The sequence below is a fragment of the Varanus komodoensis genome, unplaced genomic scaffold, assembly GCF_004798865.1.
Source record: "Varanus komodoensis strain SLA01 unplaced genomic scaffold, ASM479886v1 scaffold3, whole genome shotgun sequence".
Taxonomy (NCBI): domain Eukaryota; kingdom Metazoa; phylum Chordata; class Lepidosauria; order Squamata; family Varanidae; genus Varanus; species Varanus komodoensis.
The window spans coordinates 31619058-31639943 of NW_025335761.1; the positions used below are offsets into that span (position 1 = coordinate 31619058).

At 38.4% G+C, this 20886-nt stretch overlaps 1 protein-coding gene across 1 annotated transcript in view; it reads right to left on the reverse strand.

The window, feature by feature from the left end:
- Nucleotides 1-488: 488 nt before the first annotated feature.
- The window catches only part of SNX6 (sorting nexin 6), a 36486-nt gene continuing 16088 nt past the window's right edge, over nucleotides 489-20886 (reverse strand). Inside the window, exons 5-14 of the mRNA XM_044436526.1 lie at nucleotides 20172-20293; nucleotides 17471-17594; nucleotides 12452-12547; nucleotides 10392-10497; nucleotides 9836-9911; nucleotides 7299-7338; nucleotides 5222-5308; nucleotides 4240-4399; nucleotides 2893-2978; nucleotides 489-1194 (exon numbers count right to left, since the gene is read on the reverse strand). Of these exons, the coding sequence (XP_044292461.1) occupies nucleotides 1141-1194; nucleotides 2893-2978; nucleotides 4240-4399; nucleotides 5222-5308; nucleotides 7299-7338; nucleotides 9836-9911; nucleotides 10392-10497; nucleotides 12452-12547; nucleotides 17471-17594; nucleotides 20172-20293 (951 nt within the window). The 3' untranslated portion in view covers nucleotides 489-1140. The remainder of the gene's footprint in view (nucleotides 1195-2892; nucleotides 2979-4239; nucleotides 4400-5221; nucleotides 5309-7298; nucleotides 7339-9835; nucleotides 9912-10391; nucleotides 10498-12451; nucleotides 12548-17470; nucleotides 17595-20171; nucleotides 20294-20886) is intronic.

Here is a 20886-nt window from a genome sequence, read left to right on the forward strand (position 1 = left end):
GGTGCTTTTTCTCATAAGCTTTTCACAAACAACCCTTCCTTTCAAAGCTGAAATACAAGTCTTTAGGGTTTCTATGAAGCAATAGCTATGATCTCTCCCTACAGAACCATTTTTTCAGCAAAATCATTTAAGGCTTGCATTTCAGTGGAAGAGGCAGCTTTAAAACATGCCTGCCTGTGAATCCTATAATGGTGTCTGCAAGAGCAATGACAGCTACAAATTGACAGCTACCTCTCTGCTGGAGGTATATGGTGCTGTAGGGAAAATGGCAAAGTCCAGTTGCAAAAAAAAATGATGTGTCCCAGGAGCTTCACATGTGCTTCAATGCATATTCTGGATTATGAGAGTATTTATGTCCTAATTTACTGGGAGCAATAACTATTTGAGTTTGAGTTATTAACTGTTAAAATTGATGGATGAGTCCAACACAAAGAAAATAATAAATTCATTGCTAAAAATTACAAGACAATGATTAGCTAACTTCAGCATTTTAGGAAAAAATCACCGATTTCACAGTTTATTTTACAATAATTGGGATTAGTCTACAAGTTAAGGCAAACATACTAATGCATTTGCTTTTCTTTTGAAGTCATATTATAAAGATTACATAAAGTTTGCTCCAAAATGTCTAGGAAATGTTTGTTATTTGAAAAAAAGTTAAGATGCTTGATAACATTGTGAAATAACCAATACAATGCTTTTTAGCAACAATATTCAAACACCTAGTGGCAATATTTAATCAATTTGAAACAATTTGTCTCAAATCAACTTCAGAAATTACAAAGGTAGTAAAATAAAGAATGGCAGCAATATTTCATACTAGCCTTAAACAAGAACAGTATTCTATTGGCTACTTTCACCAAAAGAAAAGTGGGGAAAGACCTAGAAGGTCTGGTTTATGAACAATAAAGAGCATACAATGATTGATTAATGTGTGAATATTTGTGTATAACAAATATGCTGTTGCTTCATTATAATCTGGAATTACTCTGGTGAGTTTATGCTTCATTCAGGAACAAATAACAAGGAGCTTGTTTATGCATCTTGTGTCAACCAATTTTCCCAGCTAGTTGTAAATGCCAATTCAAAGTCATAAACTCCACTGAAGGCAGCCCTTATTAATGGGGGACAGATTCTGATTTATGTATCTCCATTTAACACTGCCAGACAGCTCTGCAACAGCTGTAAGTTACCCTGTAGAAACAAAATAACATATAAATAGAAGTTACTGACATTGTTTAGTATCATACAGTCCAAAACCTAGTATACTGAGTAAAGGTACAAATCAGTATCAGGTTAACCATCAGGGTAGTGTTTATATGTAGCAAGGTCTTACTTCAGAGCACTAACTTTAAGCATGTCTTTGAATTTCATGTAACATTTTCACAGTTTCCTTACTACAAGAGTGTTTACCAACAATCAGGATGGAGACAATTTCAGGAAAAGTTTGCCCTTTCATACATCTCCAATCTTCATCAGTGCATAGAACAGCTACCACAATAAATCTCCCCACAGGTTAACCATCCAATACCCTGGCTAGAACCCAGTCTTTGAACAGTCCCAAACATTTTTGAATGCCATAGCAGTCTACTGAGTTTCAAAAAAAAAATGTTCTGAAGAAGATGAGCATATCCTGCAGTGTAAGAGAAAGTCCACTGGCCAAAATATGTTGAGAATTCCTGAAGTGAGCTGCTGCTTGCAATTCAATTCGACACTTCTTTCTCCCTGCATTTTTTTGGTGGGGGCAGGTTGGCCTGGCCCTCACTAGTGTGTGCCTGAGACCAAGCTAAGCTGACAAATACAATTTAGCTAACAAAAACAGGAAATGTCAACGATAGGCAGCTGTACACTGACTTGCCGTGATGTTAGTGTAATGTATTACACAATTTATCTCAGACACATCATGAGAAGGCAAGATTTGCTGAAGAAGACAATCATGCTAGATAAAGTCAAAGGCAGAAGAAAAGGAGGACCAACTCTGAGATGGGATGATGCCATAAAGGAAGCCACTGCCTGTCATGTGGACAGAACACTTTGGGGGGCTTTCATTCACAGGGTCACCATAAGTCAGAGACAACCTGATGACACCACCACCTTACTTTTGTTTTTATCCAAAGTGGACACAGCTTTCATATGAGGGCAGGGGCCAGCATTCTGGTTCCTCCCACATTTTAAAAAATGTATTTCTAGTGGCATGTGCTTAGGGTGCAGAATTGGGGAGAAATATCGGGGAGCTGAATGATTCGTGCTCTAGTCCTCACTAGGCTATGAAATTCACTGGGTGACTCTGGGCCAGCCAGTCACTCTCAGCCTAACATAACGCACAGGGTTGTTATGAAGATAAAAACAGAACGGAGGACAACTATGTAAGCTGCCCTGTGTTTCTTCCAAGAGGAAAAATGGTGGGATCTGAATGCAATGCAAACATCATCATTTTAGGAATGAGTAAAGAAAGACTTCCATGTGAAAAGAGCACCTATGATATTTGCTGATATACTGGCCAAAACTATAGATATCTATATCTATTCAAATATAGAAACTAGTACACCAATATTTCCATCAATTTCAGTGTGACTGTCTGCATCCATTCAACAATGAACTTAAATGATTCTGATGGAGGCAATTAGAATTCCACCCTAAATTAAAGGTTGCATAGCTACATTATTGCTTCATATTAAGCTAGGATATAAGATATTTTTAATAACCATATTAAAAAAGAGCATGATGCTAATAGGGCAGCTTTTATAGAAATTAAATAAAGTTAAGTCATCAATGTATCATTGATTATGGTTTATTTCCAATTATATTTTAGGCAAAGCAGCTGTTCTATTAAATTGCATTTTGCCATTTCTGGCTTTCACAAAATGAATTTGGTTAAGCTACAAGTATTACCTTAGCATGCTTCAGTTCCAATTCTGCCAGTTCTACTAAATTCTTCCGGAATGCAGCAACTCTTCTAGTTTTAAAGTCTATAAGTTCTACAAGAAATTAAAAAATGGCATTCCATTTGTAAAATATAGTCACTGATAAAATAATTCTACATTGGCTGAAATGTACACAAGGGGAGTTCCACACTAGTTCTTAAATGCAAAACTGCTGCCTTCCTCCAAGATGAAGAAAGGTGGGATATAACTACAATGTGATGATGATATTTAAGATGGTAATCCACAAACCACTTTATTTATAGGCCTGAAGTGTCAAGCCCTACAGCAAGGATCTCAAACCCTTTTGGATCTGTTGGCATGTTTGGGAATATGAGAAATTGCTGCAGGCATAACACAAAGGTTGCGACAAGTAACATAATGGCTATTTGGGGGCCTCCATAATGAAAAGGAGGTGAGGGAGAGAAATAGCAGGGATAAATGACAAGGAGGAAGGTGAAATGGAAAGGATTCCTTCCTGGTCCATCCAATCTTCCTTCATCCACACAAACTTTCTTCCTTTTCCTCTCTCTCTCTCCCCATTCCCAGCCTCTAATTTCTCTCAACTCCTTTTGTCATTATTTTTCTCCCCAACCCATAACCCATTTTGCCTCTCCATCCCTGTCCCTAGCCCTGCTCTTTTACTCCCTCTAATCCCTTTATCTTACTGTTTCCAATCCCAGCTTCATTATTTAGTTCCTCCACTTTTATAATTTTGTTGTTTCTCCCCGATTCTAGCCTCTAGTCTTACTTTTTCTCTGCCAACTTTCCTTGGCTTCTCTTTCCTCCCTGAACTGATGATCAGTAGCAGGCTAAGGAATAGGAGGTAGAATCTGGCAGCCTAATATTTTTCATTTATTTTTTAAAGATCTGTTTTGAATGTGCGAGGAAGCAAAGAGCTTTGAGGGAGCCACTGCTAGAGCCCAAAGGCTATGCACATTACTGAGAACCCTGTGTTAGTTTCCAAACTTCAAGCCATGTAATTTGGTGTAATTATCCTGCATTTTTTCAAATAGCAACAGGTTTTTCTAGTTTCCATAGATATGTAGCTTTCCTCAGAGACAGATATTTGTAACAGCAAACCATTTTATCTTTTAGTTTAATTAGCTCAACTTTTCCAGTCACAATTGCCCCATACAGTTACTAATAGGAAACTACTGTTGCCATCTTTACACAGGTTTTTGTGTCTCCCAGTGGACAAGTTTTTAAAAGGAATTCGTTTAAATAAAACCCAAAGTTGTTCCAATCTGAAAGTTGTTTAAATCTGAAAGCTAAAAAACTTATCTTAACTCTACCAGTTTCCAAGTCTCTTCAATACCTTGTTTTGCTGATTCAGATATTTTTTCAAATTTCTGACAGCAAATTTGCTGAGTAGTTTCAGCCTGCAGCACATCCTTGTTCTTTGCTCTTGCTTTGTCCAGGGCTTTGTTAGCATTTTCATAATCCACTAATGATCTAGATCTTCTATATAAAAGGTCCTGCAATATATAAGATAACAAAATATAGTGCTGTATTAGCTTGGAACAAATATTTTTCCAAACATGATTTAATGTAATTAGTGTTATTCCTGTTTTAGTAAGCTTAAATTTATTGCAACTAGGTCAAACAAGTTTTTCCACATTCAGTTTCTTTTCCCAACATGAGACTGACTGACATGCTTGTAAAGGAGGAAATGGAACAGAAAATAAGTTAACCGCTAACATCTGACTAATCCTGCCGTTCCTTCTTTAACAAAGAAAAAAATCATAGAAGGCTTCTGTTTGTAAAACACTGCTTTTTTGCTCTCTTCTGGCAACAGCAACTTGCATACTCTAAAAGGTCAAGAGACCTTCTTAGGTTAGTTTTCAACAGGTATGAGGGATGAAAGCTGGGGCATAGACACCAATTACTCTATGTGTGACTGCAGGTGTGAATCCAAGATTTTTCAGAAAGTATAACATTGTTTTGGTGGCTCTACCAATGAAGAAGCATTGTTGTACCACTGCTAGAGGCAAAAGCTATTCAGATACAGTCAATCTGTATCAGATCAATAGTGAAATCATATGAAGTGATGTTATCAGTTTTCAAAGTTACTCATATTTTATGTAGGATATTTATAGCCCACATTCTAATTTTAGCAACATTCTTAAGCATTTATGTGTCTGGATCAAGCATTATTTTACAACTTTTAGTTACTGCTTGGTAATTAATTATCTAATAATTATCTTAAATCTACCAGTATCTATGAAACTGACTTATCGAGTTAGTTTTTTCTACATGCACTGTCATATAACACTTCTAAAAGTAGCACATAGAGTCACCTTTGCAGCTTGTGATTCTCTTAGGTAATATTTTAGAAGGTCTGAAAGCTTAAGGTCCTCATCAGCAGATACACGTGCCTCTATTTTCTATGTTAAAAAAACACAATATTTCAGAATTAACATTTTATGCAATACAACTAGAAAGATCGTATTGGAATGCTCCAACCAGGCCCTGCACCTTCATAAGTTTCAATGGCAAAATCAGATGGATGATCATGAATTAAATTCAGTATCTTAGTCCAGCTCTCACTTGTAAGTTTAGAAGTCCTATGTTGTAACTAATAGCTTTCACAATATTTCAATTTAAAAATATACTTCTGTAATGCATCCATCAATCCATGACACTTTAACAAATAAAAACCTACCCATGAAACTTCATTAATCAGTTGACTCTCCCCCGCCACACACAGTACATCATCTTTGAATAAGCGTGCAATTGAAACAAAAGTGTACTCCTGTCAAGCCGTAAAAATTTACAGAATTATTTTAAGAAACATTTCAAATTTGGAATACTAAAAATGTAGCTGTTTACACTCAAAGATGTAGGGCTGCTGTTATTCAAGGCCTCAACTCAACCAAGGGACTCACCCCAAAGTCAAAGGTAATGTGGACTCAGCTGGGATGGCAGCAACCTACTGCCCCAACACCGCAGAAGAAACAACTGAAGCTCTCTACTGGTGAAATAAGAGGTAGAGACAGCTCTTTCTCTCATATTGGAGACAATACTTCCCTGTGCCTATTCCACTTTACCAGCTTCTTTAATTTATTTGCTTGCATGGCCTTGGAACTATGAAGATGATAAAAGCTTTATACAAGGCTAAAAAATATATTCCATGCTTGGTAAACTGGCAACCTATAAAAGCACATTTTGTTGTCACCTCTTCCGACAAGTACAATCTTTCCTTTTAGAGGTATGAACTTCTAAAAGGAAAGCTGATATGTTACATTATCTTGCTGCACCTATTTCACTGACATATTGACTGCCTGCTCCTTATAATAGGCGGGAATCAACCTCAAGCAGAAAGGGAACTTCATGAACAAAGGAACATTTCCTTCGTTCATCTCTTCTACAGCTGTGAATGTTATTTTGCACATACTTCTGCTGTTAAGATACTCCAAATGAAATTCAAATTATATACCTTGTCATTATCAGTGGTAACAGCTAACACTGAACATATTCTTAGGTAAAGCTGTATTTTTAAAAATTTGTCCATCCAAAGAGCAACACAAAGGCATAGAAAATTTTAAAACCAATTCATGAACTGTTAGACATGACTTGTTAAAAGCTGAATGCTATCTGAGAAAAGACACATGGAGGCTATGAACTTTGAGCCTGGGTGTTTCCAGAACTACATGAGACCAGCCCGGGCAGGGTGACTTAGTCTCAAAGGACAGTCTTACGTTTATTTCCATTTTGAAAGTTGCTGGAAAGACTATCTTTAACAGAAGACTGTAATGACCATCCCCACACATCAAGTCTAGGTTCCTACTGCACTGAGAATCTAGTGGGGTGAAATAAATAATTTGGGTCAGAGACTTATTGAAATTATGGGACAGGGAAAGGAATGCATCAGATGATCATGTGACTTACTACAAAATGCAGTAAGTCAGCCATCCTGCTTGTTGTGGGGAAGTTCCTGCATATCTTATTGCATGGGGCTATGAATTTCTACCTCAGACCTGCCTTGACAACAACATGGTAATCAAATCCTGGAGAACGCATTTACCATTTACTAGTTTTGCATCCAACAGTATACATAGACTGCACAGACTGCTAAAATGATAACCAGGGACACTTTGGCTGGAAGAAGGACTGAAAGGGGGAAGCAGAGGAAGAAACAGAAGGAAAACTTGATGTTGTCTTACATCCCTTCCTTCTAGCTTACCTGCTTTCTTCCTTCTGACCTCCATGCCAGTATCACATACACATTTAGCTATAGCACCTGAACTCTTTCACTCAATTAAGCCCACCTGGCCAGCTCTCCAAATACAGAGCAATGTACCCAATATACAGGCCTAAAATGATAACCTCAGTCCCCTCAATTTAAATTTTAAAATAATCTTTCATAATACATACCCTGGTTTTGTCAAAGAGCTCTGATACTTTCAGGAAAAATCTGCAAAATGAGAAGATACAGTGGATACTTTTTAGTTCATATCATTGTATTTTGACTGCTCCGTACAAACAGGCTTTTTGACTGATGAGCAGCAAAACCAATTTTTTTATGTTTGTGTGCACACGCACACAATCCTTGGCATCTAGAATGAAGATCAATCTATTTAAAAGATTGTTATCAACTTAACTTATATTATGTACAGTCATATGCCACCTTTCTTCCATGGAGCTCAAGGGAGCAGCATACATTCTTCTTTCTCCACCCTAATTTCATCCTCATTAACATCCCTGTGAGGTAATCTGAGCTGAGAGATGGAGACTGACTTGACATTATTAAATGAGTTTCCCAACTGTCTAGAGATCTGACCCTGGATCTCTACAGTCCTACTCTAGCCACTGTGCTACACTGACTTACAACTATTTTCAAGATACTATATTCTCCCCAGATTGTAGCTTCCACTCAAAAAGCTCTATGTAGTCCTTTCCTTCTCTATGTAGTCCTTTCAGAACCAGTAATTTCTTTGTATGTTTCTCTTTCTAGCATCTAACATAACTGCACTTGGTTCTATACTTTCTCTGTATTTCTATGCAAAGCTCTTTCCACCACTTAACTCTTCAAGTAACTCTTCTGTATTTCTATGCAAAGCTCTTCTTCCCACTTAATATGCAAGTTGTAAAGGAAGTTAATGTGTATCCCACCAACTGTTATCAACAGACACCTCAATGACAAGAAAACAGGCTGTTAAGTAGTTGCAGAGATAGAGAAGAAATCTGGCTAGAACTTAATCCAGAAAAGTACTAAATTAGAAAACCGTATTCCATAATGCTTTTTTGTTTAATGAGGACAATACAGCAGGAAGGAAGTCTTTTATTTTAAAACTGATGCATTTGTAGTTTGATTTTATTATTTAGGCCTCACAGATTGTCTAATTATCATAGAAGTGAAGAACATAAGTAGTTGTATAAGCAAACTGAACTTGAAACGGCTGCTTAAACTGTAATACAGACCAATGTGGCAATAAGTATTATGCTTCTTTTTTTTAAGTGTACTGCTTTAGGTTTAAAATATGTTTAAATCTTATTTTAATAACATGAGCTGCTCTGAAGGCCTTTTTAATTTAAAACAACTGAAAATAGAAATTAAGCAGTCTAATACTTAGAAATAAAATACTGTAACTTTTCAAGTTGCAGCACCTATGTGTACCACAATAAAAAATGATAATAGTTAACAACACTATTAGCATTTTACTTTAGCTTCTTTTATTTATATGTGTTTAGTCTTTGAAGGAAACCCACCCACCCACCTGCTACCTAGACAGACATTAAGCAAGGAGAATATCACACAAAGAGACTGGGGAATGGAGGATATTATCTCAACAGCACACTCTTCATTCTCCTATACTTCTGTGAACAGATAAAATGTAGGAAGAAAGGCTTGAGTAAAGAGGAAAATCTTTAACCACTTTTTAAATGTAGGAACAGATGGAGATATCCATATACTGACAGCAGAGCATCTCAAAGGACTACAATATAGAGCATGAAGAGACAGGGTTGGATATTGAAGAAATCACAGAAAGCTAACATAGCATAGCATGCATTAATTTTAACCCAACTTTCCAAGAACAGCACAAGTTCAAAGATGGTTGATATTCCAAACTGTTAACCAATGAAGTTTCAGAATGTTTTGCATGCATAGCTTAATAATCTCTAACCAACCTTTTCTGCAGCTCATTAAAATAACCCTATCTTTGGTTATAACGTTTTGGAGTTAATATGTTTCAAGCTGCATATACTCTATAGGCTAAGATAACATTTCAGGAAATGGTTTTTTTTAGAAGACTTAAGCAATGGATTAACCTTGGAGCACCTATTAAAATGGACTGCTAATTGGGAATGAGAAACGAAAACAGAACACATGATATGTAATTCTGTTATCAAGAATGAACTGGCAAGGAGGTATTCAAAGACAAGTTCTGAAACACTGTTCACCATACAGAGCCTTGGATAATTTAACCAGATTTTTTTTTTTTTTTGGCATTGCTCCAATTTTCTATTATATGAGAAGACTGAGGTACAGAAGGATCAATCTTGCAGAAGAAGAAACACAATGAACTTTTCATACAAAGTATGTATTAAACATATGTAATATCTTCCTTTGTCTGATGTATCATGCCTTGTTAAGAGCCCATTAGCATGTATCCTTTGAACAAAAAGGTGTATGCAACTTTTCTAACCCTCCATTTTATAGCTTCACTACTAAGATGACATGAACTGCCTCGTCTGAAGAAAGCAAGCCTTACAATATCCTGCATCAATTCCTTGCTGCACTAAAAAGATATTTCCATTCCCAACATTCATGTCATTGAAGAAATATGCCATCTCTCTAGGAAGCCAAAATATTTTTGAAAGAGAAAATAACACAGATATAGACATAAGAGAAAATATTGCACTCTATGCTGTAATTTCCTCAAGTAATGTCACTTTCTAAAAGGTCTTACTTGCATATATCTGTGGAGTCCTGCGTTCCCAATGTATACAATGAAGAACCAATTCTATTGCAATCGTCTGCAACATCTGAAGAAGAAAACTTTTTGAGACTCCATTTTTAATGCTACAAAAGGATTTCAATAGACATGAAGTTCAAATATTGCACAAGGGTATATATTCCAGCTTACAAATAATCAATATAGGATATGCAAAACCTTTATACTTTTACTTTTATATTGCTTGGAATACCCATAGTAACAGCTAGATGTATTTGTGCGTGAGAGACCTGCAATTCATATAGCAAGGAATTGGGAGGCAAGCACGACATTTTGGTTTTCAGCTATCTCATTTTTTTAAATCGCAGAGTTTCCCAGAATTTATTCATCAACTAAGATTTTTGTCCTTATCTCCCTATGTCCACAGCAAGCCAGTATTTCTTCTCTGCCCATTTCCCAAATACACATATTCTTCCTCAATTATTTCAGATTTACCATACACTACAATATTACAATAAAATGCAATCTACAAATTAAGCATGGCTTCTGCTTAGACAAAACCCAAACTTACTTTTATGGGAACGTGTCATTTTATCAGATTTGATAGAGGAATCCTTGACACGATTGTGATATTCTACAAGGAATGTTCTTTCATGTTCAAAGAAGTCATCTACATCCTGCATGAGAAGACAGAATTTATTTATTTATTTTCCGATTTATATCCTGCCTTTTTCCTACAAAGGGCTCAAGGCAGCTTACATCTCCTCCTCCATCTTATCCCCACAACAACAACCCTGTGAGGTAGGTTGGGCTGAGAGTCTGTGACTGGCCCAAAGTCACCCAGTTGGCTTCATGGCTGAGCAGGGACTAGAACCCAGATCGTCTGAGTCCCAGTCCCATGCTCTTAACCACTACCCTACAACTTTTCAGAGATGCAGTTAGCCACTGACCTCTTAATCCAGGGCAAGATGCATCTGCCTCCAATGAATAAGTAAAGGCAGCAGAAAAAAACAGAAAAAGCAGTAATATGGTCTTAGCTGCAGCAATATGCAATGTACTGCAGGCTTAAAGGAAAAGGGAAGACACCACTCAGGCACTGGGTAACTTTGGGTCAATCATTCACTCTCAGTTGTGAACATATAATGAAGCTATATAACCTGCCTTAGGTTCCTCAAAAGAAGAAAAAAGGTGAGATATAAATGCAATGCAACAACAACAACAACAACAACAGAAGAATCCATTTCCCCCTTATCCTACAGTTCTTTATCCTTGACTTTCATTTTTCTAGTCTTAGCATATAAAGTCCTTGGAAGCAGGACCTACATTGCCTGTAACTGAAAAGTGTCATGTACATTCATGGCATACATTAATAAATATGAACAAGTCAAACACATTTGTAATCTTTTCGGTATCAAGACAAAAATCTGTTTGCCTGGACATTTTACATCAGTCACCCTGTCCTCTTGTATTTTGTTCTGCGCCCATCTGCCAGCAGAACTACATTTGCTGGTAGAATAGAACACTCACTCACATTCACACTGAAGTCCACTCAAATCTGTTCTGAGGAATTGTGGATCCTCCAGAGCAGATTTTAGGAGGGCTGCAGTTAGGAGGAGGGAAAGTAGTAGTCCTGCTGAGTGAATAAACTACTAGATTTAGCCCCTATTTGCTAGGACAATTAACCACTTTAGAAAAGGAAACCTATTTTGAAAAACTGAATCTTATTAAGGATAATAATTCCTAAAGCAATCTTATTAATAGTTAATTTCCAAACTACCATAGTCTGAGTTCTTGGAGGTATAACAGGATATTCAGCAGCAAGAATTTAATACAATAGCTACTGTGGTATATATTTGCTTTGTAAGTACACATGTCATTCAAGTTGCAAGTGAAAAAGAAGTTCTAGAATTACTGGAGTTGGTTATTGACTTGGCTAGTATTCAAATATTAAGTTGGTACTTCTCGGAGGGAAAGGAACTGAGAGGTGGAGATATACACTTAGTTCTATCCTCTACAAGGCCTTGAAAGACAGAAACAGTTGCAAGAGCCAACCTGCCATTTCTACATGTTGAAAATCAGGCAAGTCTTAAGCAGGGCTAAAAAGGTCCAGCACTGCCACAACATGCAAGTTCCCTCTAAACTCCTATACTAGTCTTTATGTAAGAGCATGTTGCAAGTGTCATTTGTTTGCTTGCTAGTTGAGAAGTCGTGTCCAACCCATTGCGACTCCATGCACAACAATCCTCCAGGCCTTCCTGTCCTCCACCATCCCCCGGAGTCCACCCAAGCCCACACCCACTGCCCCAGTGACTCCATCTATCCACCTTATCCTCTGCTGTCCCCTTCTTCTTTTGCCATCAACTGTTCCCAGATTTAGGTGGGAGTCCTTCCTTCTCATTAAGTGACCAAAGTAATTGAATTTCATCTTCAGTTAGTGCCACTAGGCAGCCAAATACTGAAACCAGCCTTGTGTTTGCAGATGTTTTATAAATTATTCTTACTTGTAACAGAAAAAAGTATGGGCAAACTATTTGAATTAATTTGTTGGCATTGTGCTCTACTCCCATCTACAAACAGTAAAATATTCACAATGTATAAAGATGCTATTTTAAATGGTTCAATAAGAATCACCTTTACTCCGGAAACAATGACACCATCTGCAGACTTAACCATGTTCTTAAAGAAGTCTTCGAGTTTCTCCTTCTTATTTTTTCCACGGACACTCAACTGAAACACAGAGATACAATATCAGGTTTCTTTAAAAAATCAGAATAATTTGATTTCACTTTCTCAGAACAGATGTCTGAAACTATCATTAGAAACTACCTACTATATCAGTTTCATTTCCCCCTGCTTATTTTAGGAGTTTAATTTACCCCAGAAGCTACTGCACTGCTTTGATTCTGACAGTCTGATATGTAAAATGGATTTAGATGCACCTTTCTTCACTATACTTAAATCTAGTCTAATTTTGTATTACCTTTGATCCATTTTATACTCAGATAGTTTTCCTATCTTAAGTATTTAAATTCTTTAGGCAGCAAGTTCCATAATTTAATTATTCCTTGTATGAGGTTATGCCATTGTCCTAGTTTAATACTAATCAATTTCATGGCATGAACTCAAGTTCTAGCATTATTTGGGGGAGGGGTGGAGATAAAACTTGTCCTATCCATCTTCTCTATATCATGTGTATTAAAACTGCAATCACATCCTCCCCTCCTCTGAAGTCACCTTTTCCTTCATTTACTGCTTCCTGATAGCGAAGGTGCACCAACCCTGAGTATTTGGATTATCCCTCTTCTCCTTTTCATCCCTAAAAAGTTCCTTTGAGATGAGCTGACCAAAAATGTACATAGTATTCCAACAAATGGAGAAAGAAATGGCAACCCACTCCAGTATCTTTGCCAAGAAAACCCCATGGACAGTATCAAAAGGCAAAAAGATACAATGCGGGAAGATGAGCCCCTCAGGTCAGAAGGTATCCAATATGCTACTGGGGAAGAGCAGAGGGCTAGTACTAGTAGTGCAAGAAAGAATGAAGCAACTGGGTCAAAGCCAAAAGGACACTCAGTTGCAGATGTATCTGGTGGTGAAAGGAGAGTTCAATGCTGTAAAGATCTATACTCCATAGGAACCTGGAATGTAAGATCCATGAATCAAGGCAAGCTGGATGTGGTCAAACAAGAGATGACAAGACTGAACATCGACATCTTAGGAATCAGTGAACTAAAATGGACAGGAATGGGTGAATTTAATTCAGATGACCATCAGGTATACTACTGTGGGCAAGAATCCCACAGTACCTGAAGGAGCGCTTACATCCATATATGCCCAGCCACCCCTTGAGATCAGCGGGAGAGGCCCTTCTCCGGGAACCCTCCGTGAAAGAAATTAGGAGGGTGGCTACTCGGAGGAGGGCTTTCTCTGCGGTGGCGCCTAAGTTATGGAATGCGCTCCCCAGAGAGGTCCGCCTGGCGCTGTCGTTATTTGCTTTTCGGCGCCAGGCGAAGACCTTTTTATTTAAGTGGCATTTTAACTGTTAGTATTATTTGATCTTATCTGGCCAGGGCGGCTTATTTTATATTGTATTTTTTGGATTTTTAATGTTTATATTTATTGTAATTTATTGTTGTAAGCCGCCCCGAGGCTTCGGCGAATGGGGCGGCATAAAAATGTTTTAATAAATAAATAAATAAATCCCTCAGAAGAAATGGAGTAGCCTTCATAGCCAATAAAAGAGTAGGAAAAGCAGTACTGGGATACAATCTCCAAAATGACAGAATGATCTCAGTTCGAATCCAAGGCAAACCATTCAACATCTCAGTAGTCCAAGTCTATGCCCCAACCACTGGTGCTGAAGAAGCTGAAGTTGACTGGTTCAATGAAAGGCCTACAGCACCTTCTAGAATTAGCACCAAAACATGATGTCCTTATCATCATGGGGGATTGGAATGCTAAAGTAGGAAGCCAAAAGATAACCGGAATAACAGGCAAGTTTGGCCTTGGAGTACAAAATGAAGTAGGGCACAGGCTGGTACAATTTTGTCAAGAGAAAACGATGGTCATAGAAAACACTCTTTTCCAACAACCCAAGAGACGACTCTACACATGGACATCACCAGACGGTCAGCACAGAAATCAGACTGACTATGTGCTGTGCAGCCAAAGATGGAGAAGCTCTATACAGTCAGTAAAAACTAGACCAAGAGCTGACTGTGGCTCAAATCATGAGCTTCTGGTTGCAAAATTTAGGCTTAAATTGAAGAAAGTAGGGAAAAGCACTAGGCCACTCAGGTATGACCTAAATTATATCCCTGACAGTAGAGGAGACAAATAGATTTAAGGAATTAGATCTGATAGACAGAGTGCCGAAAGAACTATGGACGGAGGTTTGCAACATTGTACAAAGGTAGCAACTAAAACCATTCCAAAGAAAAAGAAACACAAAAAAGCAAAATGGCTGTCTGAGGAAGCTTTACAAATAGCTGAGGAAAGAAGGGAAGCGAAAAGCAAGGGAGAAAAAGAAAGATACACCCAATTGAATGCAGAATTCCAAAGAATAGCTAGAAGAGATAAGAATGCCTTCCTAAATGAACAGTGCAAAGAAATAGAAGAAAATAATAGAATAGGAAGGACCAGAGATCTCATCAAGAAAATTGGAGGTAAGAAGGGAACATTTCATGCAAAGATGGCATGATAAAGGATCAAAATGGCAGGGACCTAACAGAGGCAGAACAGATTAAGAAGAGGTGGCAAGATTACACAGAACTATACAAGAAAGAGCTTAACATCCCTGATAATCATGATGGGTTGGTCTCTGACCTTGAGCCAGACATCCTGGAATGTGAAGTCAAATGGGCCTTAGGAAGTCTGAGCAACAACAAAGCTAGTGGAGGTGACAGTATTCCAGCCGAGCTATTCAATATCCTAGAAGACGATGCAGTAAAAGTGCTACACTCAATATGCCAGCAAACTTGGAAAACTCAACAGTGGCCACAGGATTGGAAAAGGTCAGTTTACATTCCGATCCCAAAGAAAGGCAATGCCAAAGAATGTTCAAACTACCGCACCATTGCACTCATTTCACATGCTAGCAAAGTTATGCTCAAAATCCTACAAGCTAGGCTCCAGCGGTATGTGGACCAAGAACTACCAGAAGTACAGGCAGCATTTCGAAGAGGCAGAGGAACTAGAGATCAAATTGCCAACATATGCTGGATCATGGAGAAAGCTAGGGAGTTCCAGAGAAACAACTACTTCTGCTTCATTTACTATGCTAAGCCTTTGATTGTGTGGATCACAACAAATTGTGGCAAGTTCTTAATGAGATGGGCATACCAGACCATCTTATTTGTCTCTTGAGACATCTATATGCAGGCCAAGAAGCAAAAGTGAGAACTGGACACGGAACCACTGATTGGTTCAAAATTGAGAAAGGAGTTCTGCAAGACTGTATACTGTCACCCTGTCTATTTAACTTATATGCAGAGCACATCATGAGAAAGGCAGGGCTAGATGAATCACAAGTTGGAATTAAGACTGCTGGGAGAAATATCAACAACCTCAGATATGCAGATGATACCACTCTAATGGCAGAAAGTGAAAAAGAACTAAAAAGCCTTTTGATGTGGGTGAAAGAGGATAGCGCAGAAGGTGGCTTGAAACTCAACATTAAGAAAACTAAGATCATGGCATCCAGTCCCCTCACTTCCTGGCAAATAGATGGGGAAGAAATGGAGGTAGTGACAGATTTTATTTTCCTGGGCTCCAAGATCACCGCAGATGGGGACTGCAGCCAAGAAATTAAAAGACGCTTGCTTCTGGGGAGGAAAGCTATGGCAAATCTAGATAGCATACTAAAAAGCAGAGACATCATCCTGGCAACAAAAGTGTGTAGTCAAGGCTATGGTTTTCCCAGTTGCAATGTATGGCTGTGAAAGTTGGACCAGGAGGAAGGCTGAGCACTGATGAACTGAGGCCTTTGAATTGTGGTGCTGGAGAAGACTCCTGAGAGTCCCTTCGATCGCAAGGCGATCGAACCGGTCAGTCCTAGAGGAGATCAACCCTGACTGCTCTTCAGAAGGTCAGATGCTGAAGATGAAACTCAAATACTTTGGGCACCTAATGAGAAGGAAGGACTCCCTAGAGAAGAGCCTAATGCTGGGAACAATAGATGGCAAAAGAAGAAGGGGACAGCAGAGAATGAGGTGGATAGATGGGAATCACTGAAGCAGTTGGTGTGAGCTTAAGTGGACTCCGGGGGATGGTGGAGGACAGGAAGGCCTGGAGGAATGTTGTCCATGGGGTCGTGATGGGTCGGACACGACTTCGTGACTAACAACAACAAACATTCCAAATGTGACTGTACAGTCATCTAAAAGAGAAGTATAATACTGGCCATTTCTTTTCAATTGCTTTTCTACTAATATACAACATGGAATTTTCCTGTCTTCACTGCTGTGGTGCACTGAATAGACTTTTCACTCAACTGCACATCATGATCCTAAGATCTTTCCTAGGAAGTCACAGTTCTATCAGTGTATATAAAGGTAGAATTTTTATTTTTCTACCCCGATGTGCAAAATGTGGACTACTTGCTTCCATTATACCGAACCTTATGCACCATTTTGTTTCCCAATTTACTCAGTTCAGATGTATCCCTTCAGAGCTCTTCAGTCTTCTTGGGATAACTTGAATTATTCTGGTGGTGATCACAAAATTAACTGCTTCATCACTCATCTTTAACTCTAGGGTATTCATGAACAAGCTAAATAAACATGCATATACTTGGAGAGTTATTTATTTATTTTATTTATTAAAACATTTCTATGCCGCATTCTTCAAAACTCCATAACTAATAAGGGAAGACATGATGAATTTTCTTTAGCTAGACCTGTTCTTTTATCTGCTTAATTCTTCCCGTAATGAAGCTTTCCCTCAACTTATGTATTAGGTTCACAGAGAAAAATATATTTGTAAAGAAAAGGAAACTGCTTTTCTACGTCGATACATGGATATATTTAGTACAAGTACATTGTCATACATTGTTTCAAAGAATAAAATATCACAAGCGGTTTTCAATATTTAGAGTGTATCTTGCTTTGTGCGTATGCACAGGCTGCTGCTTTTACACATCTCAGTACTCACATCCTGATTATATTCCAAGAAGACATGGAAATTTAAATCCTTTCTTAAAATGGGATGAGCTGCTACACGACACAAGAAGACTTCATGCATGGCTACTGTCTTCTTGAAGATTGCCAAATACTCACTAGAGATAAAGAAAAGGAAAACTATATAATATTTTAAGTTGCATTTCTAAGTGAAGAGCACTAAGTTTCAACTTACTCAGAATGTATTGTGAGCCGCTCAGCGAGCCTTATGCCTAATAGGTGCAGCACACAAGTCCAATAAATAATAAACTTGAAGCTTCCAACACAGAATTGGCTTTGTTCAAAGCAAGTCAATGCTAAGTAACAAAATAACCTATTTTCAGACAGCCTTGATCAATGTCCAGAGTAGATGCCCGCTTCACTTTAACAGAAACTTATCAGGACATTTCTAAGCAAGCGTTCTTATTAGGCTCTTCAGAGGAGTACGCTTGCACAACATAGAAGAACTGCTCCCCCACCCCAAAAAGCATGAAAAATGTGCACATTTTGGTATGCAGAGAAAAAAGGGTGGTGCACAAATGACAGTCTGTCCAATGTGATGCTTGAACATTTGCAGGAGTTGTCAGTGGCAGTTAACTTCAGATATCACAAAAAGTGATCTGTGGGGAAAAGGTGACAGAAGCCCTCTGGTGACTGCAAAAGGGCACATGGTCACAGTGGGGCAGAATGAGTCAGTGAGAGATGTTTCAAAATGCCATCTGAACACTGGTGGGGTGGCTGTCACTGCCAGGGTGGCCCAGGCAACACTAGCCATTTCCCTGTACCCATTATGAGGTCAGGCACCTGGGTTCAGATGACACAGTAACTCATCATGGAATTAAAAAAAAAAACCCCTTACAAGCCATGACTTGGTAGGCTGGCTTGTTGTTCACAATCAAACCACCCAGCAGGAAGCATTCTACGTCTGGATAACACAGGAACCCACTATAGTTACCCAGAAAAAAAGTTGCTATCTCATGCAAAGACAGCCACTGTTTGCTGCAGTTCTACTTTTCAGGCTCCTGTGTCTTCCTCCTTCCTCAGCACATAGTTCCGCCTGCTGTTAAACACTGTGAATTGTCTTCAAAGTCCCCCAATTAGCTGCTTTTTGCCTCAGTTGCCTGACTCTTCTTCTCTTTCCCTCAAGTTTGAAGAACCTGGGTCCTTTAGGCAAAAGAACAGAGGAGCCTATTCTATACCCTTCCTTTAACCTTTTTAACTTCCAGAATCACTCAGACTTGACTTCTATTCAGCCTGAGAGGTTTTTTTCTTCCCTCACAGGAAACAGATCACACTCTTAATATCCATCATACCAGTCCAGCCAGTGTTAGAGCCTTCATTATCAGCATAGGCTTTAAATGAAACCTATTGTTATGTTAACCATCTCAGTAAATCAGATTATGTAAAAAGCAAGTCAATTTTGGAACAAGGCCAGACAAACACAGGCAAAACCAGTTGAGGCTAAATATTTTGCTCTGGAAAACAGGAACTTACAGGTGGTAAGTCAAGGAGAAGTAAGTCAAGGAGAGAAGGAAGGCGTTAAAGTTTCTCAAATTGAACAAATATGAAAAGCAGCATATAAATTAGTAAGTTAAAACTGCCTAAGTTTATGAACATCATATGTTAGCAGGGCTTTGGACTTTATTTTAGAAATTAAGTCTAAATCTCTCACTGAATGTACCATAACACACTAGAATTCTACCAACAAACAATAGCATCAGCTAATGGAAGTAGTTTGTTTTCCAAGCATAGTAGTGGATGTTCAGCAGAGTTAGGGAATGGAAGCAGGAATAGCAAGAAACTTGGGGTGTTATTTAACTTCAAAGCAAACTACAGAAGAATCATGATGCAAAAACATTCTGTATTACTTCTAAAAATACTGAGCCCTACAGTTTCTTACAACATGTAATATTTTGTGTTTCCTGCCACTACTATAGCCTCTGTAGGAAACTAGAGCCACTTCTTCTTTCCAATGGCTCAACTTAATCATGGATCATTGTCTTATTGGCCAAACATCAATGACATCTTCCTTGAGTTCTCCAGGACATACAATCCTTAGCTGCCTGCCATGCTCTGCGCATCATATGCAATGCAGTATGAAGAAACGACGTTTTTCCACTGCTGAAGAGTCCACCTTTCTTATCTTCTCTAAACCACAATACAATGAGAGCTCTAAAGAGAGATCTGTGTGCTGCTTACCATCCTGCTCAGAGGACCAAGAAAGAGTACTTGCCCTTGATAAGCTGATGAGTGGATCTATGGATGCCCAACAAGTATGCAGCTAGGAGAGTATAAGAGGTTTGTACACAGACGAAAGTATTGCAATGTACACTTAGTTCAAATCCTCCCTCAGCTAAGAAACTAGATAACCTTAGATAATTTAGCTTACCTAACCTATTATTTCATAAGAATGTTGCCTGAAAAATATTGCCCAGAGTTCCCCAAGAAAGATATTATTCCAAATTATGCAATTTATTAAACAGGCAAGTACTAGTACTTTTGTTTTTCCAATTTTTCCCTTTCCACCATTTTGGCCATTAATGTGTTGTCTAGTTTTCCCTCCTGATGATTTATATAACATTACTTATGTGGTTTTCAATGAATGCTCAAATCTACTTCTTACAGTCAAAATGATTGAATTTATGAGAAAATATCAGAAATCAAAAAGCATGTAAAGAACTAAAATATACACATACGCTTCAAGTTCTTGCTTCATCTTGGTGAATTCTTCCTTAGTCATTGATCCTTCGCCTTCACCAAGCTTCTGCAATTTCTCTCTTGAGGCATCGAAGTCGGGCCTGGGTGGTGCTGGTGGGATCTGTCAAATGAGTCACAGGCAGGGTGAAACAACAAGGCCACCTGCATTGGGATGGCAGCCACTATGAATGCTATTATGTACTTTTCTTGGGGAAGAACTGTACCATATAAGAGTTTCTGAGAAGGGATGAAGTAAGCAGCATCCTCTTTAGACAATCTTAACTTAGTTCTCTAGATAGTTGGACTAGAATTAAGGTTATCCCTTTCCACTGGTATGCTGATTAGTAGGAATTCAGAGAGAGGTACAAGGACTACTAAAGCAATCCTGCCCCTCCAGTGAAGGAGCAATGTTTCATTGCTTAAAAGACTGTCACAGGGAGTTATTTAGCAGTCTTAGAAGGTGTCTGATTCTACTCAGCAAAGTGCATCAGATCTGTTGCTGGGGGCCCAAGCCTCTGCCTGAGCTAGAGAATCAAGAGATGCAATCAGGCTGCTTCATATCCTAGTGGAAGAAAATACATATGTGGTGCTAAAAAATTACCATTCTAAAGTAACAGATTTTAAGGGTCAACAATCAACTTTTTAAATCAGTTACTCAGTGAAAAATAATTACCACAAGACTTTGAAACAGCTTTCACCAGTGGCTCATCTAAA